The sequence below is a fragment of the Colias eurytheme genome, chromosome 8, assembly GCF_061535395.1.
Source record: "Colias eurytheme isolate Ceu_HAF_F1 chromosome 8, ilColEury1 Martin Lab GWU primary, whole genome shotgun sequence".
Lineage (NCBI taxonomy): Eukaryota > Metazoa > Arthropoda > Insecta > Lepidoptera > Pieridae > Colias > Colias eurytheme.
Genome location: NC_142987.1, coordinates 6,251,355 through 6,271,785, shown reverse-complemented (window position 1 = coordinate 6,271,785; position 20,431 = coordinate 6,251,355). Strand labels below are relative to the sequence as shown.

Here is a 20,431-nt window from a genome sequence, read left to right as displayed (position 1 = left end):
TGTGCCCCCGCAAGCTATGGTGCTGACGGGACATGTGCTGATGTGGCGGAGGAGGAGGAGGCGGACCAGGACGCGACCGATAAGGATACAGGTAAATCGACCGCAAATTCAGTCACGCGCTCCCCCACCCCTCCTCCTGACGGTGCATCCGCTCGAGCTGTACGAGCTTACGAGCGTTCTCGTAAGTTGTTTAGTAACGAGTAAAAAAAAAATTAAAATGTTAAGTTTGTTAAGTTCTTGTTATTTAAAGTTGTATTTTGTATTCTAATATGTATGTATTTTAAAGAGGGGAAAAATGGAGGGTGGTTTGGTAATAATTCACTGTCGGTAGTTCTAACAGTTTTTAATAAACCAGTCAGACTCCACACTCGTTGTTTCATTGACGTTCCAAGAACGAGCAAAGCAACTTCGCGATTTGCGTATTCCAATATGTCTGCTAACTTTGAATATAATGAAATAACAATATAAATTAAATAACTTCACGATAAAAACGTGGAAGTCGTATAAAACACGCGACAGTACAATTAAACAAAGCTAGAACAATGCGTGGAATTAAATGCCGTGAAAATATTATGATATTAAATAACTAGTCACGTCCCACTCGCGCGATTAATAATAGGAAAAACTTTTTAATAACTTTCCCAACAATTTTGCTTGAAAAGGTTATTAAAAATAGCGCTGCATTATAAACGCTAGAGGTGCAATGTAGGTATCGGTATTTATGTGTGGGTTTTTAAGTTTTCAACCTTTTGTTGTTACACTTCACATACAATATTCTATATTGTACAAGGACGCAGTGTACACTTTTAAGTTCAACGAACTTAAATACAATACGATAATGTGCGGTCTTTTTTTATCTCTACTTATTTGATGATGGAAAACATTTGTATGCAGAACGGCCTACGGCCTACGCTGTAAACATGTTGTCCACCAAGCTGCAGGCGGCAAGTTAATTGAAAAATAATTGATAGTACGTACTGCAATTTGAAACGAACCTTTTAGTAAATAATTAATACTTGTATAAACAGGATTGTCGTAGTATAAATACATTGTTTAACGAACAATTTCACACCTGGTTCCTGAATGCCTGCTCTCTACAGGTGCTCTTAGCTGAGGAGATGCAAATTCCAGGCAGATCTTCCCGTACTCTAGAATCTAGATAATTAAGGCATTGCATTATAATATATAAGGTACGTGAAATGTCATGCCTAGTGTTTATAACATTTAGTTCGATGATTATAATTTGATAATTATTTGTATGGAATTTTATTTGCAATTATTATTTAATTGAAACACTGCTGTTACACATATCCAATATTTATTTGAGTACCTACTAAAACAGTATTTCTAATAAACTATTTTATAAATTCAACATTCCACACCCACACTATAAGTAAATAGATTGTTTTTAAGTAAAATAAATCCAACTAACCTATATACATATATGGGTACTTTTAAATAGAGAAATAAAATAGAAACCAAAAATCCGAATATATTTATCAAAAATGCACATAAATAAAGATCAGATATCAAAGTCTTGAAAGCCGAGTGGATGTTGAGTTTTATGAGCGATCCTCGCCGGTTGAATGCGCGGCGCAATCGATATGCGGCGGCCGACAGCTGGCGAGCTGTCCTCCGCGCGAGTGCCCGGCATTATCGAGAATCGCCTGTAATAAAATGCACTTGGCTTATACTGAAATACACAATATATCTGTAGTATGTGATCCTGATATATTAGTTGATATGTATCTCTGAAGCATGGAATCTGGAGAGGACAAATCATATCGAGACGCTTGTCGTAAAATACCTACATGTCTTTTTGAAGGTTCGAGGAATGTTTGGAGGATAAATCGTACCAGTCGTTATCGAAAAACGTTTGTTATAAAATGCACTTGCTTTAAATAGAGGTTTTTTTGAAACTTAAAGGAACGTATAGGCGACTAATTGTCGAAATCGAACGAATCGAACATCGGGCAAATTAAGGTTGAACCTACGGTATGCAATATAATTAAATATTTTATAGAATAAAACTTTCGTAATCTCACTTTAATTAGTGACATTGATGATTGAACACACATACAAAAAAGTATATAAAACATTACTCCCTTTATTAATTAAAAGTATCGCAAACATAAATTCCATGAAATGCCTATAAATCATGAGCATTTAATGAAAAATTAATTGCCTTTTTGCGGGTGATGCCTTTACAGTCAGAACAGTCAAGATTAAATACACGGTATAAAATATCAATTTCGATGAAAATTTTTGGTAAACACAAGCAGATCATTTAATTATACTTTTGGCAATGAAATTCTGTCAAATGGAATTTTTGTGGTTAATTATTGCACGCTATAATATACTCGTAGAGCGTTGATCGTACGCGTAATATTTCAACAGATTTGTACTTAAGAAGCTACGGAAAAAAGTTAACTGCCTGTGTTCTATTCATTAAGACAGAAGTAATTAAAGAAAATTCAAGCCTTCGGGCGTCTGGAATAACTTTTATTTTTACTAATCAAATAAACAAAAACACAAAGATTTTTTGATCTAATCAGTTGAATCAAAATATTGTTTTTTTTAACAACTTTCACGTAAAATGTATAACTAAGTATTGAGCGTTATGTTTTATACTACATATAATCCTACGAAAAAAATAACAGCTACCTACACTGCGTATAAAAAATTACGGCATTTGAATAACATTGGAGGTGAAAATATCGAAAGAGAGAAATTTTATGCGTAGATACACAAAAGTATACCTATATTTTCGCCTCCCAATAGAATCTTCCGTTCTAATACGGGAAAATCAAAGATAGACAGAATAGACATTTTATGTGATGTAAAATAAAACAAATTTCGATGAAAATTATTTCTTTCTTTCTTTCTTTCAAATATCCGAAATTTACCAACAAAATTAAAATTCAAATCTTTTTATTTCCATTGAAATTGGAATTGTTTTCAAGTTTTTAAACATTTAAGTTAACAAATGGGTTACGTGACTCGTACGATTAAATAGGAAATTCTAGTTAAACTGGTGTCGATATATATCTGGCAATTAGACTTGGCCTTGTAGGGTTAAACAGACTTCAAAAAAGAGCGTGTGTACGCGAGCACACGTGTCAGAAGTGAAACTTCGATAAGATTCAAAGACACCAAAATCGTCGCCTTCATGACGCGACCTTAAAATTTTACCCTCAACGCTCCTAAAGAACTTTCACTTCAATATAATTAAGCAGTAACTTTTATGAAAGTAATTTGAGACTGACTGATGTTACAGCGATATACACATTAAAAGCACTCTATGTACAAAGATGTAATGCAAGGTTAGTGATGCATCAATAACGCTTACTTAGTTCACGTCGTATCAGACATTGCATTAACTTTAATGTCTCTAAATATGTATAAATTGCTATTGATGTACATAATATTATGATGTTACATAGGAACCTATATATTATGATCAGTAGGTACCTACCTATGAAAAAATATACTTAACAAACCTGCATTATATTGCGAACAATCATACGAACAATATATTTTGAGCTTGCTCTAGATTCTAGAACATTCCGACACCAAAAAGTAATTGCACCAAACAATAAGGAAAAGGATGCCTTCACGGGCCCGCTTGCGTTCAGTATAAAACTAAATCAATATGTGCTGAAGGTTTAACAATGTCAGGGCAAAGTGTCACCTTGAAGCGGGTATGACAGACATTTTTCTAAAGAGGTGTTCGGCTGCGAGCCTCAGGTCATCGTCCTGCATCAAACTGACCATCGCCTTCTCCCGCTTCTCCAATATTGCGTCACTTGAAGCAATTTCACCTTCCAACGAAATATTAACGCACTGCAAGAATTAATATTAAACTTCTAAAATGTTATCTAATATTTTAGTTTTTCTCACTATTTTTTACCCGTTATTGAAAACTTTCGCAGAAAATTGCAGCGAATAACGAAAGAAACGAGAGCGGAAAAAATCGCAACACAAGTATCTCTCTTGAACTATTTTCATTTAATTTTATCATGTTTACGATATTGGAGGTATAGCGTAGGTATGAAATTTTATATTTTTTATTGAAAACAGAATGTAGTAAAAAAGGCAGATGTGAAACGTACGGAATCATAATTTCTATAGGGAACTAGAGGTCCGCCCCGGCTTCGCCCCTGGTTTCTCGGGTATCAAAATATCTCCATACCAAATTTCATGCAAATTGGTTCAGTAGTTTAGGCGTGATTGAGTAACAGACAGACAGACAGAGTTACTTTCGCATTTATAATATTAAGTACGGATTAATTTTATATAAGGGGTTTGACATACTAGCTTATAATAAGTTATTAACATAAAGGCTTTGTTATTTTCCCATTCATATTAAAGACTGTTCATAATTAATAAGTATCAAAGCACCCCAACGAAAATTTTTATTAAAACAAAAGCGAGGCCATAGAAATATCGATAATGAGGAAAATGATACCGTATCGAAAAACGCGGCGACATCATGATACCCATAGGCTCGGGCTAATCCTGCCCCCTCGATGAGAGTGGCCCTTGTCTCTGGTCGATTATTTTGTAGCAAGTGGCAGCGTGCCAGGAGAAACGTTGTGTTGAGCAACCAAATTCGTTGATTGGAAGACCTTGCTTCTGTGTAAAATAACATATTTTTGTAAGCTTGATGTTAGGAGAAGAATTATTGCATTTAAGAGTTATTTTCATAACTTGGTTTATTCCCACTTTACAGATTCGCTCTCCCTATTACGATAAATTGTATCGTAGGTATGTATGTACCTATAGGTATCTAATATAAATATCAATAAATGTCGTATAAAAAAATTATATTAAGATCGTTATTGAATATAATCTTTAGACGAGCATCCAATTGATGAAAAACACTTGAATTTCCGTATCAAAGACGTCGTTTACGTAAACAGAACCTTTCGCCAGCGAATAGGCGTCATTATTAGCAAACCTTTGTTTCTGACGTTTTTCCTAGCCATTGATTAGGACGGTGAAGATTATTTGCCTCATATTTTCGCCATTGTATATTAATACAAATTGATTCTTCCAATCAGACTCATTCAATAGAGTTTACTGACGTGATTTACGATACAATAATTAATTTGCCCCTGATTTACCTGATATAAAAAACCGGCATATACAGGTAATACAGGCAATTAATTACTCGGTAAATATAGCTTTCTCGTGGTATATCCGTATATACACTTTACAATGTAATTTTGTATTATTATAAAAAGATTACCTGTTTGGCATTTAAGTGCGAAGAATTTGGCCCTATGAGCCTGTTTGGTATCAGCATGCAGGCGGGACAGTTCATGCAAGATATAACAACGCTCCCATGCACGCGTGCTTTGTGATAATGCACGTTCCAATGTACGCAAACGACGTCTAAAACCATGATTTATATTAGTGTAATATTTAAATACAATTCACCTAGTTCGTTATAATAAAATAATAAAAAAATAATCTATATACATTGTATTTGGTGAGTGAACAATGTATTTAATTTATACATATACAATTTTGTATAGACTTATGATTAAAGAATATAATATTTTATTGACTGTTTGTTTTCTTCGAATGAGTGATGAAGATAGGAAAGGGCAGATATTAAAATTGTCACTGCTGAGCATTGATACGCTGTAAGTGTTTTAATTTCTAAATAAGGTCGACCTTTCTGTATACGATGTTAATTTGTGTCAATCTGAGATAAAATAAATCCAGGTTATAAAGAAAAAATAACGCAAAATATTCTAGAATAAATTCTTCGGATTATCTTTTGTACTCTTTGTAGCTTTATCTATTTTAATACTAAGGTTACCAGTCTAATTATGCTAAGACAAGCTTAACTACCGCGTCTCAATTCATTCTAGAGTGAAATATAAGCTAAGATTTTTTTATTCCGGATTTCGCTCGACTTCTTGCGAACCAGTTTACAAGAAAGTTGTTATGAATAAATTTACTAATTGAATATTAATTATTGGGCTGAATTTTCGTTTTAGTTTTGGTTGAAAACATAATTTGGGTTAAAGATCTAACATAAAACAACAAAATCTTCCGACTTTAAAATATTGAATAATTCATAAAGTTTAATAATAATTTGGTTATTTTATTATTTAAAGCATTAGAAAATAATGTGTATTTTATTATATGCTCTATTTTATTTTAAAGTTAATTTTAAATTTCAGCAACATTTATAAAGAAAATTAGTAGGTACTGCAAATAGTTCGATACAATCCTCAATACAATCACTATACCTTAATCTTAATTATTGTAAATATTAACTTTAATCTTTATATATAAAATTCTCGTGTCACAATGTTAGTCTGCATACTCCTCCGAAACGGGTGGACCGATTCTCATGAAATTTTCTGTGCATATCGGGTAAGTCTGAGAATCGGCCAACATCTATTTTTCATATGTACCACGGGCGAAGCCGGGGCGGACCGCTAGTCTTATATATAAAATTCTCGTGTCACAATGTTAGTCTGCATACTCCTCCGAAACGGGTGGACCGATTCTCATGAAATTTACTGTGCATATCGGGTAAGTCTGAGAATCGGCCAACATCTATTTTTCATATGTACCACGGGCGAAGCCGGGGCGGACCGCTAGTATCATATGAAATCGTACGTTACAACACAATATTTTCTAGCATAGTGTAACGAACAACTTTTTGCATTCTTCACTATTTCGCCTGTAAAATGTAAAACGATCCAATCATTTACTTTGCATCGCGCGGTGGCGCGGGGGGGCGGACTCGCAAGATCGAATCGTGACTCGGTTCACGAGATATCGCAATCCCCAGCAGTATAAAGGCTCTTTTTTCGCGATCTGCCTCACTCATTTCTTCCCTGACACGTTTCTGTGAATAAAATATCGACATTCAGATACACGTTCGATGAAAAAACTTCAGGAAATTGGCGTGCACATCGAGACATTTGCAAATTATTCGATTCTCATTCAAACATTAATAAAGCGAAACAGGAAATGTATTTCCCATTCAGACTGCTCTTCAGTTGGAATCTGCTTTTCAGTTGGATTAAAATAATGATTCTCCTGCCTATTTTATTTTATTCCTACCTGATCAAGAAATGCATTTGCGACGATTTCTTGCAATTTTTGGATAAATTTATCTTTTCCGGGCAATAAATTCGCTGGTTTTCTTAAAATTTGTTCCAATGCAAATTCAGCTGTTTCCAGACATTTTGCAGTATTGCGTTCTTCATACACTGCTTGAGTTGCTCTGACTAGTCGTTCAGCATCAGTAATGTGCTGTTTTTGAGCATTACCAAGTCTTTCTTTTCGAGCTCTCGATAATCTTTCTCGGGCTTCGGCTTCGGCTGCCCGCGCGGCGTAAAGTGGTCTACGCTCTCGAAGAACTTCCTGGATAATAAAACATTAAATTCTTAGTACCCATCACTAATTGGTTTCACAGACTCTTGTTACTGTTTTATCAGACTATCTTTATGAATTTATACATGAAAATATGATTTTATTTAATATTAACGCCTTCATAAAATTTATTTGAAAACGTTACTAACCTAAATACAAATAACAAAGTAAGCTGTTTTTGTGTAAATATTATCTCTTATAAATATAAATAATTGTGTAGAGATACACAAAAGACAACGTACAAACATTATATTATTATCTATTTTTGGTCCCATTATGAATTTCCAACCCCTAAGTACTTCATTGTTAAACAAAATCTAGTTCCTAAAATACATATTTAGCAGGGAGATAATTAAAAGAAAAAAGTAACCTGGTAGGCAAGATTTTTGATACCAGATTCATGAAGAATATGCAGCAGGTCTATGAAAAATATTTGTCCCAACATACCTGTCGCTTTTCCACATCAGCCAAAGCTTTATTTGCTAATTCCCTTAATTTCTGTGAGCCTTGTCTATTAGCTGAATGCAGACGCTCATCCTTACATAGCTGAGTGAGAAAGTATTTGTCATGGGCCATTTGTTCCAAGTACTTAGACGCCATTAAGCGAGATATTCGTTCGGCTTTTTGCTTTTCTACACGAGACATTTCTTCAACCTTCACATTGAAACAGTAATTTTAAGATACTTATTCTTAACAATAGAAGTGGGAATCAATAAAATATTAGCAGTATTTATTCGCAAGCGATAAGCAACGAACTATAAACTTAAGAACTAAAAAGTTGTTCTAGAAATAGGTACCTAAATTTCGAAATATTTTTAAGAAACTTTTCTTGAGACTTATCTACTTCACCTCATTTATTTACTTAGAATAAGAAGATGTAGTAAAGAGGCAAGATATAACGAGTTAGTTAAAATGATTGGAACACGTTGGATACAGTAAAAGTCACATAAACTTAATAAACAAAAGTTACATACGCGTTGTGTTTGCTGTGGCTGCAATCTAAGTCTACGAGTTGGTACATTTCGCACAATGCCATCTGCTGAATCCTTCTTTAGTTCGATTTGTTTTGAATACTTTCGTACGCAAGACAAAACTTTGGTCGCACTTTTGCCTGTGCATTCTCGGACCTTAAAAAGGTATTTTATATACTGGATGATATTGTGATATTAAATATATTGATGTACCTATTATAAGGATAATTATATTTACTTCGAACGAATAGGAATCCAAAAAACTATAATATTATACTTTTCTAGGTAATGTTCATTACTTGAATAAAAATAAATGATATATCAGTAACAGAGAATATACGAATAAAAAGATTTATTTTCATGACACACCAACTACTAATTAAATGTTTGCTATTGTTGCTCACTAGCCTCGAACAAACAATGTAATGGTTAATTATTTCTACGAAATTTATTAACTTCTATTTCTCCTTATTTGGTTTTTGTGTCTATCAAATAGAATATTTAGGTATTTTGGTAGAGCTGAGTCATGTTTCAGTGGTAAAACAGCTATTAGTATAAAACTTTTTACGTGTTTTTTAATATATAGGTACTTACCTTCAACTAGCTGTGCCTCGCGGTTTTACCCGCAGTGCTCCGCTCCTAGCCTTTCTCGATAAATGGGCTATCTAACACCGGACCAGTAGTTCCTGATATGCTTATATCAGGAACTACTTCAAACAAACAAAAAAACAAACTTTTCAGCTTTATAATATTAGTATAGATAATATTTACATTATATCTAGAACAGACTTATGTATTTTTGTGTTTTTATGTTACTGAAGAAATTAGAATTACTCTATTGAAAAATTAAGGAGGGATCTTATCGGCCAGCCTATCGAGGTGACTGGTAGAGGATAGTCAACTCGATAGGCTGGCCGGTAAGACCCCGATTGATGTCGTCGAGAAGTTGTATATTTATAGCGAAACATTTCATACGCGCGATTTAGGGCAATATCTTGCTACATATGTTAGAATATATTATGATACCGTTTCTTCAGCACACTGGGTACATTCCGCGAAGTTCGGGGGATACTTCCGAAGCATTTGTCCCCTACACGCGAGGAGGAACGCCCTCTCAAATGCACACTTCTCATAATTCGTTTGCGCCCGTATCTGGAGTGCCGTCGGGTTATCTGGTTCGAGTTCTGTTAAAGTTTTATTCGAAAATTAATTACAACGTACCTTACATTCTGTGTTTTCGTTCTATTCCTTTGTCACAAACTCGGAACGATGCGTTCAGTATAATTTACTCTACGTAAGATGGCTTAACTTTCGTGAAAACATATTGCTTTAAAAATATTCATGTGTACATAAATAAGTAAAATATTTTGAATAAACAAGCACGGCCCTTTTCGATTTTAACTAAAATTGAGGTATATATTTTATTTAGCTCATGAATTGTATCAATATTTTCATATTAACCTATTTATTGTGAAAATATTGATACAAAATACGTTACAGTACATTTGTTATCTAAACATTGGCTTAATTCAACATATGGATGGAAAATTAAAATTTGTTTATTATCCATATCCATATCATAGACCAATTTCTCTAAAGTACTACTACTAATACTATATTCTATTTGTGAGGAATAAAGTATATGATCACCAGCTGCGCGGGCCGCATCAGCTAATGCATCGGCATAATGCGTCGCTTTGGCTCGGGCCAAACTCCTTCCGAGCAGAGATCGTACGTCGCCATTCTAAAACACATTGAAACGTATTAAATACACCCTATTTGTATCACTCTAGACTAGCAACCCTTTTTAAAATCTATTGACTTCTGAAACGCTACCTTTACCAAATGAAATAAAATAGTTGAGTCATGACTTTTTTACATTTTAATATCCTCTCTCCCAACTTCGACAACTGACTCCAAACCTTTATTTTTCAAACGATGAACAATATACAAAGTACAAACGGACACATTTTAATAATATGTCAAGCTATTTTAGTATTGCTCAATTTTTTTTTTATTAAACTCGCCAGGATAAATCCCCCCTTTGAGGTCTGACGAAATGAAATTTGGCATGTCTTTCCATCTGTCACCGTTCTGGTTATAGAATATAATATTGGGTTAGCTCCCGAAACAGGATGTTTCAAAATAATGCATCTGAATGCACTAGAAATAGCTTTGTATTGACAGTCTCAAAACGCAACAATGTTTTTGATAGATAATAGGCTCATATCTAACCAAATTATGTGTTTTAAATCGGTACGACCAAAAACAAAACTATTGGGGGTTTTGATGTTTAATAAAAATATGAAAATTTCAGTTATTAAGTCACCATACTTAGTAGCGCAGCTTGTTAAAATTTACGGTACAATAAATTTAAATACATCTTATTTGCAATAATAAATTCTCGGTAATATTAAGTGTACGACGTTTGACCCAGTTCATAAAAACAGCATATTATATGAATGTTACCATTAGTTCTACCCTAATAATTTCACTCGCAAACTTTTACAACAAAAAATTCAAAGTGACGAAAACTGCTGAAATCATTTATGAAGATTCCGACGTCTATTGTACTGTCCTTTAACAGTAAGTTTGAAGAAAACGTAACCCACATACTCGTAAATAATTCAACAAAGTGTACCTTTAAAGATAGAGTTGGCTTTAGCCCAGAAAAGATAATGGAATCGCTTATTCCAAACAAATTGGAGGATTGTGACTCACGTACGTAATACCTTTGTTTATACCGTCTAAGACAGAAACTAGTGTAATTTTTCATAAGGTGCTATTGGCGACGAGGAACTTATGAAATAAATTTCATCGTTCTATCATAAATGAGAGAAAAGAAAATTGAGCTTAGAACAAAATACGACGGGATATTGAAGGTAATATTTTTAATGTTTCTAATACAATGGCAGCCGGAGAATTGTGCATTCAAACTCAAACTCAAACTCAAACATTTATTTATTCAATTAGACTTCTTCTAGAAGCACTTTTGAAACGTCATTAGGTACATATTTTTAACATTTACCACCGATTCGGAAAGCAGTATCTACGGAGAAGAATCGGCAAGAAACTCCATAGTTGCTCTTTTTAATCATATCAGTTTTACAATTTTACAAATTACGTAACATCATAATAATTATATTAACATAATATGCCAAAGAACTGTCCTGTGGTTTTTACGCGACAACCCTCCATGGGTTTTTATCTTCCATATATTCCTTAATACTGTAATAGGCTCTCTGAACTAGTACATTTTTTATATAAGTTTTAAATTTAGAACTACTAAACTCTTTAATATTATGAGGAATTCTGTTGTAAAAGCGTATACCTTGACCCATAAATGAATTTTTAACTTTAGCTAGCCGGAAAAATGGCATTTCAATTTTATTTCTGTTTCTTGTGTCATAACAATGTCTATCTCCGACTTTAGTGTGTAAGTAAGCGTTATTGTGTACATATAAAATATTATTAAATATATACTGCGACGGTACAGTAAGGATACCAGTATTCTTAAAGAGATCTCTTAGTGAGTCTCGAGCACGCAAATTATATATAGAGCGTATGGCTCTTTTCTGTAATATAAATATAGTTTCTATATCTGCAGCCCTGCCCCATAGCAGAATTCCATAGGACATTATGCTATGAAAGTAGCTAAAGTAAACCAATCTAGCCGTTTCTTCATCGGTGAGATGCCTTATTCTTCTAACTGCATATGCAGCTGAGCTGAGCTTAGCAGCGGTGGTGGTAACATGGGCCCCCCATTGAAGCTTCTCATCTAATGTCAAACCAAGAAAAACAGTCGATTCCACAGGGTATAATACCTCCCCGTTTAAAATAATATTCCTTTTCACCTTTTTTACATTTGGGAGGATAAATTCTACACAATTTGTTTTTTTTGTATTTAATAGTAAATTATTAGCATTAAACCAATTGGATATGCGTAAAAGAGCAGAGTTTACTTCGTCAACATTTGTGTCATGTCTATCCACATTAAATATTAATGAGGTGTCATCTGCAAACAGTACTATTTCACACATATCCTCCAAATAATAAGGTAGGTCATTAATATACACTAAGAACAAAAACGGTCCTAAGATAGATCCCTGCGGAACACCTATGTTAATCGGCGCACCGCGAGATTTCTCTCCATTAACGACAACGGTTTGTACCCTGTTCTGAAGATATGAAGCTATGAGATCCTGAGCTAAACCTTTGATACCATAAAAATTTAGTTTCCGTAATAGAGTGGAATGTTCTACACAGTCAAAAGCCTTAGAAAGGTCACAGAATATCCCCAAAGCATTCTTTGAATTTTCCCATGCTTTGTATATATGTGACAAAAGAGCTACTCCGGCATCAGTGGTAGAGCGCCCCTTTGTGAAACCATACTGTTTGGCGTGCAGTAAACCATTTGATGCAAAATGACTACTTAATTGGTTTAAAATTAGTTTCTCGAAGACTTTGCTCAAAGTTGGTAATATGGAAATTGGCCTATAGTTATTACTGTCTTCTTGGTCACCACTTTTAAATAAAGGAATAACTTTGCTAAACTTTAGTAAATCAGGGAATATACCACAGTCGCAACACTGATTAAATATAAACGCCAGTTGATTGGCAATATTTTCTATGATATTATTTACGAAATTTACAGACATACCCCAGAGATCACATGTTTTTTTTAAATTTAATGTTTTAAAAGTTTTAACAATTTCTTCAGCAGTCACGTGTCGCAATTCAAATAATTTGTTACACTCAGCAACATGATCCCTCAATAAAGACTCTGCAAGCGCTGAAGACGAATTTAAATTCTTAGTTATACTAGCAGGGATATTACTAAAGAAATCTTCAAAAGCAAGCGCAACATCAGCACTTTTGTCAATGACCCTACCAGAATTGACAAGTTTTATGGTACTATCATTCGATTGGCTTTTGCCCAATTCACCATTAATAATTGTCCAAACCGTTTTAACTTTATTGTCAGAGTTGCGTATTTTATCTCTGACATACAAACTCTTGGCAGTGAGACAAACTTTTTTAAATGTTTTTGAATAATTTCTAACATAACTAAGAAATGACAAGTCTTTGTTATATTGTTTCATACCATATAACTCGTAAAGAACGTTCCTGCATCTGTGTATACTAGGAGTTGCCCATTGGCTGAATGGTAAATCCTTGGTAATAGTTAAAGATTTAATTTTAAATATTTTTTCATATTCACTATGAATGAACTTAAAAAGATTTGTAAACATTTCACAAGGATTTTTATGAAAGGATTGATCATTCAGGTCAGGCAGTTTATTATCAATATTATTTCTGAATGTATGAATGCCTTTCCTAGTTATAGGCCTAACATTAATTCTTTTAAATGTAGGTATGCAATCCCATTCAAAAACTACTTTCTGGCCACAGTGATCCGAAGTTAGCGTGTTGAGAATATATTTTTCTAAACATTTGCAATCACAGTATATAATATTATCAATACAAGTTGCAGAAGTCGGTGTTATTCGTGTGGGTTCATCAAAAAGTTTATACAGATTAAATGAATGAAACAAATTAACTATTCGTGTTGCCGTTTGTGTGTGTGAAAGTAAATCAATATTAAAATCACCACATACTATTACCTTCTTTTTACTCCTGCCTAAACGCTTTAATATTTCTTCCATGACTGTCTCAAACAAATTATAGTCACTGGAAGGAGGTCTGTATACGCAAACAATAATGTAACGCTCAAGCTCAACACAGGACAGTTCAATGGTGCGTTCTACAGAAAGGCTAACAATGTCAGTTCGTTCCTTGCATTTTAAACTATTGTGTACAAAAATAAGAGAACCTCCATGAATAGCATTTGTCCTAAAGTATATACTTTTTAATTTATAATTATCAATATTTATTAACAACTGACATTGTTTAAGCCAATGTTCTGTTACACAAAATATTTTAATTCTATTATGATTTAAAAATAATTCTATTTCTAATAATTTGCTAGCCAAGCCTTGAATATTTTGATGTACAATGGAAAAAGGCTGCTTAGCTGTTGTCTTACATACTAGTTTAAATCTAGCTTAGGGCTAGTTTGTCTATCAACACTTAACCTAGGTTGATGTATATAATTACTACTACATAAAATTATAGTAGATCGATGGTCTGCTACTGAACATGTATCAGACTGGTTAATAATTTTATATGCTATTAACATAGCAAGTTCTCTCTTATATCTAGATGGCAGATACACTGTATTCCTTGTCAAACAAAAAGATTTTGTACAAGAATTTATGTCAAAATATATAAATGCGTCACTATGATGATTTGTTAAGTTATATAATTTTAAGTTAATATTATAGATAAATCTATTTTGATTTTGTGTCAAACCAGGCAAATATGGTAATGTACACAACATAAATTTGCATTTTGTTTCACTACTAATTTTCAACATTTTTTGAAATCCTATATCAATGTCATGTTTTTTTAAATTAAAACTATCTCCGTATAATATAACAACAATACTATTTTCATTAAAACTAAAATTATCTAATGAATTCATGATATATGTAAATGAACTATTAGGAGTGCAAAAATTGGTTACTTTATGCCCTAAGTTGTTAAGCAAAGCGCCAAATCCCTGACCTATATTATCTGACAACACAATAATTTCCTGCGTGGAAAGATGTTTTGTTTTACTAGATGAAATTGTTGCCATTGGTTGAATACTATGTATGTCAGTGCAGTCAATGGGCTTATGGGGCGACGGTTGCTCATTGTCACTTATGGAACACTGACATATATAGTTATTGGTCATGGACTCGAAGCGATCCATATTTTCATTGCTTAACTTTATTAAGTAATCTGCCTCTTTTATGTGTTCAGTAATTTGTAACTGGGCAGCAGAATATTCTTGTTTGAGGTCATGCAATGTATCATTGCAGAAGATATTAGGTAGAATACTATATAAGATCGTTAATATATAAACAGTGTGCTCCAACCCTGGGAAATGCAAATGATTTATTATACAATGCTTGATTGCATGTATGCGGTTGCAAAATACAATTTGAATATCAGGCATTAAGAGATAGTTAGTTAGTTTCATATATATTATAATATTATACATATATAAAGTGTATTTAGAAGCGATTACAATTTAATAATAATAATAATAAGGGCGTAGGGATGTGACGACCCCATCGCCCACGGTTGGAATATCTATTGTTTATGTGACAATAGATATTCCACCCGTGCAATCAGTCAACCCGCAGGACACCTTGTGGCGGGGTGTCGGGGAGTAGCGACCCCGCGGGAACCGAGTGCTCCCGGGGGAGGCCCCTGTCTTCATCTCCGGCTCGCCTTCACCGGCCGGTCGGAGTGAAGCCTGACGAGGACAGGACCCCCACCTCTGGCTTGCCTTCACCGGCCGGCCAGAGTGGAGTCGCGAGAGCTTTTAGCTCGAAGGGTGGATGCGAAGCGTAAGTGGCGAGTGGGCACGTGATGCTGGACCCTCAGGGAGCGCGTGATCGTAGTTTAAAGTCCAGGGACGCCTCTCCACCCTTAGCTGCTCACAATATGTTGCCCCCTTGTCGCACTTTTGCAGTGACTTATTTCGGGGGCCCATAAAGTGAGAGGGCGAGTCACCACCTGCCAACATATTTTTACTTTATTTTAGTAGAAAGGCAGGTGCCATAGTTTCCAATAGTTCCCAAATACCGGCCCATTTAACATCCCACTCCATAGCCCAGTTTATTTTGTTTTCCATATCTCGAAATAGTCCTACATCGGCCGCGGACTGCCTAGGACTGTATCTCTATAGTGCAGTCATGGGCAGGCTGCGGCTGGTGTCCCACAACACAGTAAAGTTCTCTATAGGGCCTCTGCGTGTTGGATCCGTGTCCCCACGTAAGCCTTCCAAAGGACCGGGTACCTTCCTTATGATGGTACCCGAGTATTATGGATGAGATACACATAATAATAATAATAAATTCTTTATTTCAGAACAATTTAGTCCCATAATTTACATGTATACAATTTTAATAATTTTAATACAGAAAAACCAATGAAAAAAAAAACATAAAGCCATTACTTAATTATCTCATAATAATTGAGATCCAAGTTTTATACAAACTACTATTAGTTATATTTCTGTCAGCCAGACTGCGTACAATTTTATTTCTACACTTGTCAACTCTGGACATAAATGTAGCAATCCTGTGTCTCTGGATGGCATTCAAGGAGTTTACTCTAAAGTTGGTATACATCTCCGAAGCGCTGCAAAATTTGTCGAGCCCCATCAAATATCGGAATATGTTATTGTGCTCCACTCGAATGCCATCGTATGCTTTTTTGGTGTAATTAGTCCAAAGTTGACAAGTATAGAGGGACTGACAGAAAGTCTTAAATAAATGAACTTTAACGGAATTGGATGCTCTACGAAATTTCCGGATGATCATATTGCCGACGACACAGAGGGCACGTCGTTGTCGCTCAATATCGGCATCATCTTTTCTTTTGGATGTAACAATGTGGCCAAGATACTTAAAGCTATCTACTATTTTAATAGGGTGACCGTTAATGCAGATTGGCGGAATGTTATCCGGTCCCTTACCCGATCTGAATATCAACATTTCTGTTTTCTTTACATTATACTGTAGACTATGTGAAAGAGCATATCTTTCACATATGCCAACAAGTTTTCGTAGCCCTTTGATTGAGGGGCTGAGTAGGACCATATCATCAGCATAACTCAAATTATTGACATATCTGCCATCTAGTTTAAGTCCAACTTCAGTCCTACTCAGCTCCACAATCAAATCATTAATATATAAGTTAAACAGATCGGGAGAGGTTACTCCACCCTGTCTAACACCACACGGGAGAATATAGCTGTCGGACAGAGTACTGCCCCACCTAACGCTGTTCGTCTGATTATCATACCAATATGTAAAAAGACCAACAACGTCGGAAGAAACATCACTGCTGCGAACTTTTTTCCATAATATATCATGGTTCAAGGTATCAAAGGCACGACTTAAGTCTAAAAAACATGCATATACACTAGTATTCTGATTATTATAACAGTTAACAATTTCTTTTAATGTATATATAGCCATATCAGTTCCCAATTCAGGTCTAAAACCGAATTGGGCATCGTCAATAAAACCTGTTGGGAAAATACATCAAAAAAGTTATTTGAGCTAAAGTGAAACTTTCACCTAATACTTATTTATTATTTCAGCCTATAATTAATTTACCGATCGAAACGGAATCAGCTTAATTATATCTACCGTGTAGTTTACTATATTACACAGACCACCTGACATTATCACTTACTGAAATCTAACGCTTTTCAAAACTGACATAGAACCGCAGACTATGATTTATCGTTTCTGAAGCTATGGTGAAATACAACCCGTTATTAAAATTGTTTCATTGTAAAACTAAAATTACTATATATAGGTATATATGTCGATGCTATACGTGTTTAGGAGGAGATATGAATTAAGAAGTTGATTCTCTTCTATCTATCTATCTTTAGTACAAAGCCTAAGTCTTGACAGACAATAACATAATTTTATAAAGTTTTTTTGTTGGATTTGTAGAACTTTTATCCCCTACCATTATGGGATGCGAATTGAATATGTGGCTCTGAATATCAAGCGAGTTAAAATTGTAAGTCGAAAGCACCTTCTTTCAGCTTCTTCCCTATGATTGAAACGAATAAAGTTATAATTTTTTCTGTTTGAATTGTTTAATTTATTCATTTGTTTCAGGCAACAAATGTAGATCTTAATACCTATAACTTAAAACTACGGCCCATATGAACATAAAACTACTAAAAGAGTTTTATATGAAAACACCAACTTTTCAGATACCTACCTATCATAATATTATCGTCCTGTTCTATACATAAAGTCCAGACTAGAGACCAGAGATAAAACCTAGAAGGCTGTGAACGTTCGATCTTTAAGCTCAAGCAGACCTTTGAACTCGTCCTTAATGTACTCGAGACAATTAAAGAGCATTAGAAACATGTTTAAATTGTAATTACGTGGAATATGTTGTACTTACATTCCACCTTAAAGCCTCGTTGTAAGCTAGGATTGCTTTCTCAAATTGCTCCAAACGCTGCAAGTAATTCCTGCAAGATGAAATTGTACCCAAGGATTTAGTTATATCAAATTTGTTCTATGATTAAATTAATATTTAATTTGTACATGCTGCTTAAACTAGTGCTGAAATATGGCTCAAATGTATAAAGTCAAAGAGCTGAGGTACAATTGTAAGATTAAAAATAAACTGTGAAGCAATTTTGCAGTTGTATTATTTTCTATAGATAAAGATTTATAATTTAAGATCGTATAAACTAGGATAGCACATCGCCAACATGTCTTCCACTGCACGTATTGCTATGACACATACCTACATAAAACAGGCGACAAATTTTCGTTGCTGTATGAATATAACGATAGATAAATCAAAGGTGCGTAGAGGGTGCCCGAGTATGGGGTAGAGAAATTCCCTTCAAGATGGAAAGTCCCTACGCGCGTAGCTACATAAATAAATAAAAAACATGTGAAGTGCGAGCAAAAACAATATTTGAAAATATGCATATTTATGTAACTACCGTATACATTACTAAACCACAGTAAAACAATCATATTGTTTACAACTGTAGTTAATCAAAGCATCCTTCTTTAGATAAAACCTAGTGTAAAAAAGCTGAAATTATTCCCATTAACACTTGTGTCCTTAGGGATCCTCGGCGCGGGATTTAACTTTAATTATTGTGTGCTATCATTTGGAATGTCTCAGTTTGCCTTTAGTTTCAATATTTTATACGGCAATTGGTCGCCATTACATGACCCATGAATGTCAATTTAGTTTAACCTTGGCTTTTCACATTTAAAAACAACGCTCATTCGATGGAAATACACAAACTAGGTTGCCTATATAACCTACCTTATTGGCTATTTTCATGCTTTTAGGTCATGAAATATGTATACCTAAAAACATTACAAAAACTAACTAGACTTCAATAAGATAACTATTAGCATTCAAAAATTCTTAATGATTTAGTTAAACCTAATTTGTAGTACGCAAACAAGGTGAAAAATAAATTCATCAGACTCTACACTAAACGAAACGTGCACAAATGTGAGAAAAATCTATGCGAAATGATATGTTACATCCGTATCGATTGCATAGAAAAAACCGCTAAGAAAAGCAATCAAAATCAGTACCCTACTAAGCAACAGACCAACATCCTATTAAAACCAATGTGTCTCATACAAACACTGTACATATTAAGTTTACCCTCTTTCACGGTACACTGCCACAACGTTGCATATTGCTCTCTCTTCGAGAACCAATTTTTTCCTCATACCAAAATATATCGTTTTGTGACACGGATGTAAAGAACTTTATAAACAGAGCTGTTGCTTTGAAAACTAGAGGGCTAAGAACAATGATAGGTACCCCAGATACACCTAGATACCTTACCTATACATTTCTGTACTATGAAAAAATATATTTACGGTTCAGTATATAAAAAAAATATCTCAACTTGTAATATATAGACAATAAAATTTTATAAATATATGTATCATAAGAATATTATAATCGTTAAATTTGGACATGAGGATTCTAATACTTACTTTGTTAAGTCATCCTCACGTCTAAATTAGTATGTAAAATGTGGAATATACTCGTAATAAGATAATGAAGAGCCATGGAAGTTAAGATTATTCTAGTACAACATGGTACAATAAAATAAATAAAACTCAACCATAAAAAGCAATAGAAAAAGAAATATCGAGCAAGTATTAACAATACAATATGTATACAACGAGATGATTAATATAATTCAGTGCGACATTTCTTAGAACTCTATTATCGAATCAAAATGAGAAAAAATACAAGTATAAGTACGATTAGATAATAAATCAAATATTATATTATCTTTTATTTACTCAGATCTACAAAGACAGAGGAAAGGCAATGCTGTTTGAGCAATTATGAGTGAATTATTAACGTTTGCGAATAAAGGCAATCTTGATCTTTTATTTTTA

The 20,431-nt window shown here is 34.0% G+C and overlaps 1 protein-coding gene across 1 annotated transcript; it reads right to left on the bottom strand.

Moving 5' to 3' along the window:
• Positions 1 to 1,522: 1,522 nt before the first annotated feature.
• Positions 1,523 to 19,744, bottom strand: LOC149906553 (outer dynein arm-docking complex subunit 4-like). The gene is made up of 12 exons (XM_090104197.1): positions 19,677 to 19,744; positions 18,432 to 18,501; positions 10,026 to 10,119; positions 9,402 to 9,559; positions 8,379 to 8,531; positions 7,852 to 8,058; positions 7,093 to 7,395; positions 6,738 to 6,874; positions 5,252 to 5,397; positions 4,469 to 4,635; positions 3,692 to 3,843; positions 1,523 to 1,667 (listed from the first exon to the last, which is right to left on the bottom strand). Exons 1-12 carry the CDS (start codon positions 19,742 to 19,744, stop codon positions 1,523 to 1,525), a joined length of 1,800 nt encoding a protein of 599 aa, XP_089960323.1.
• Between the last annotated feature and the right edge of the window lie 687 nt (positions 19,745 to 20,431).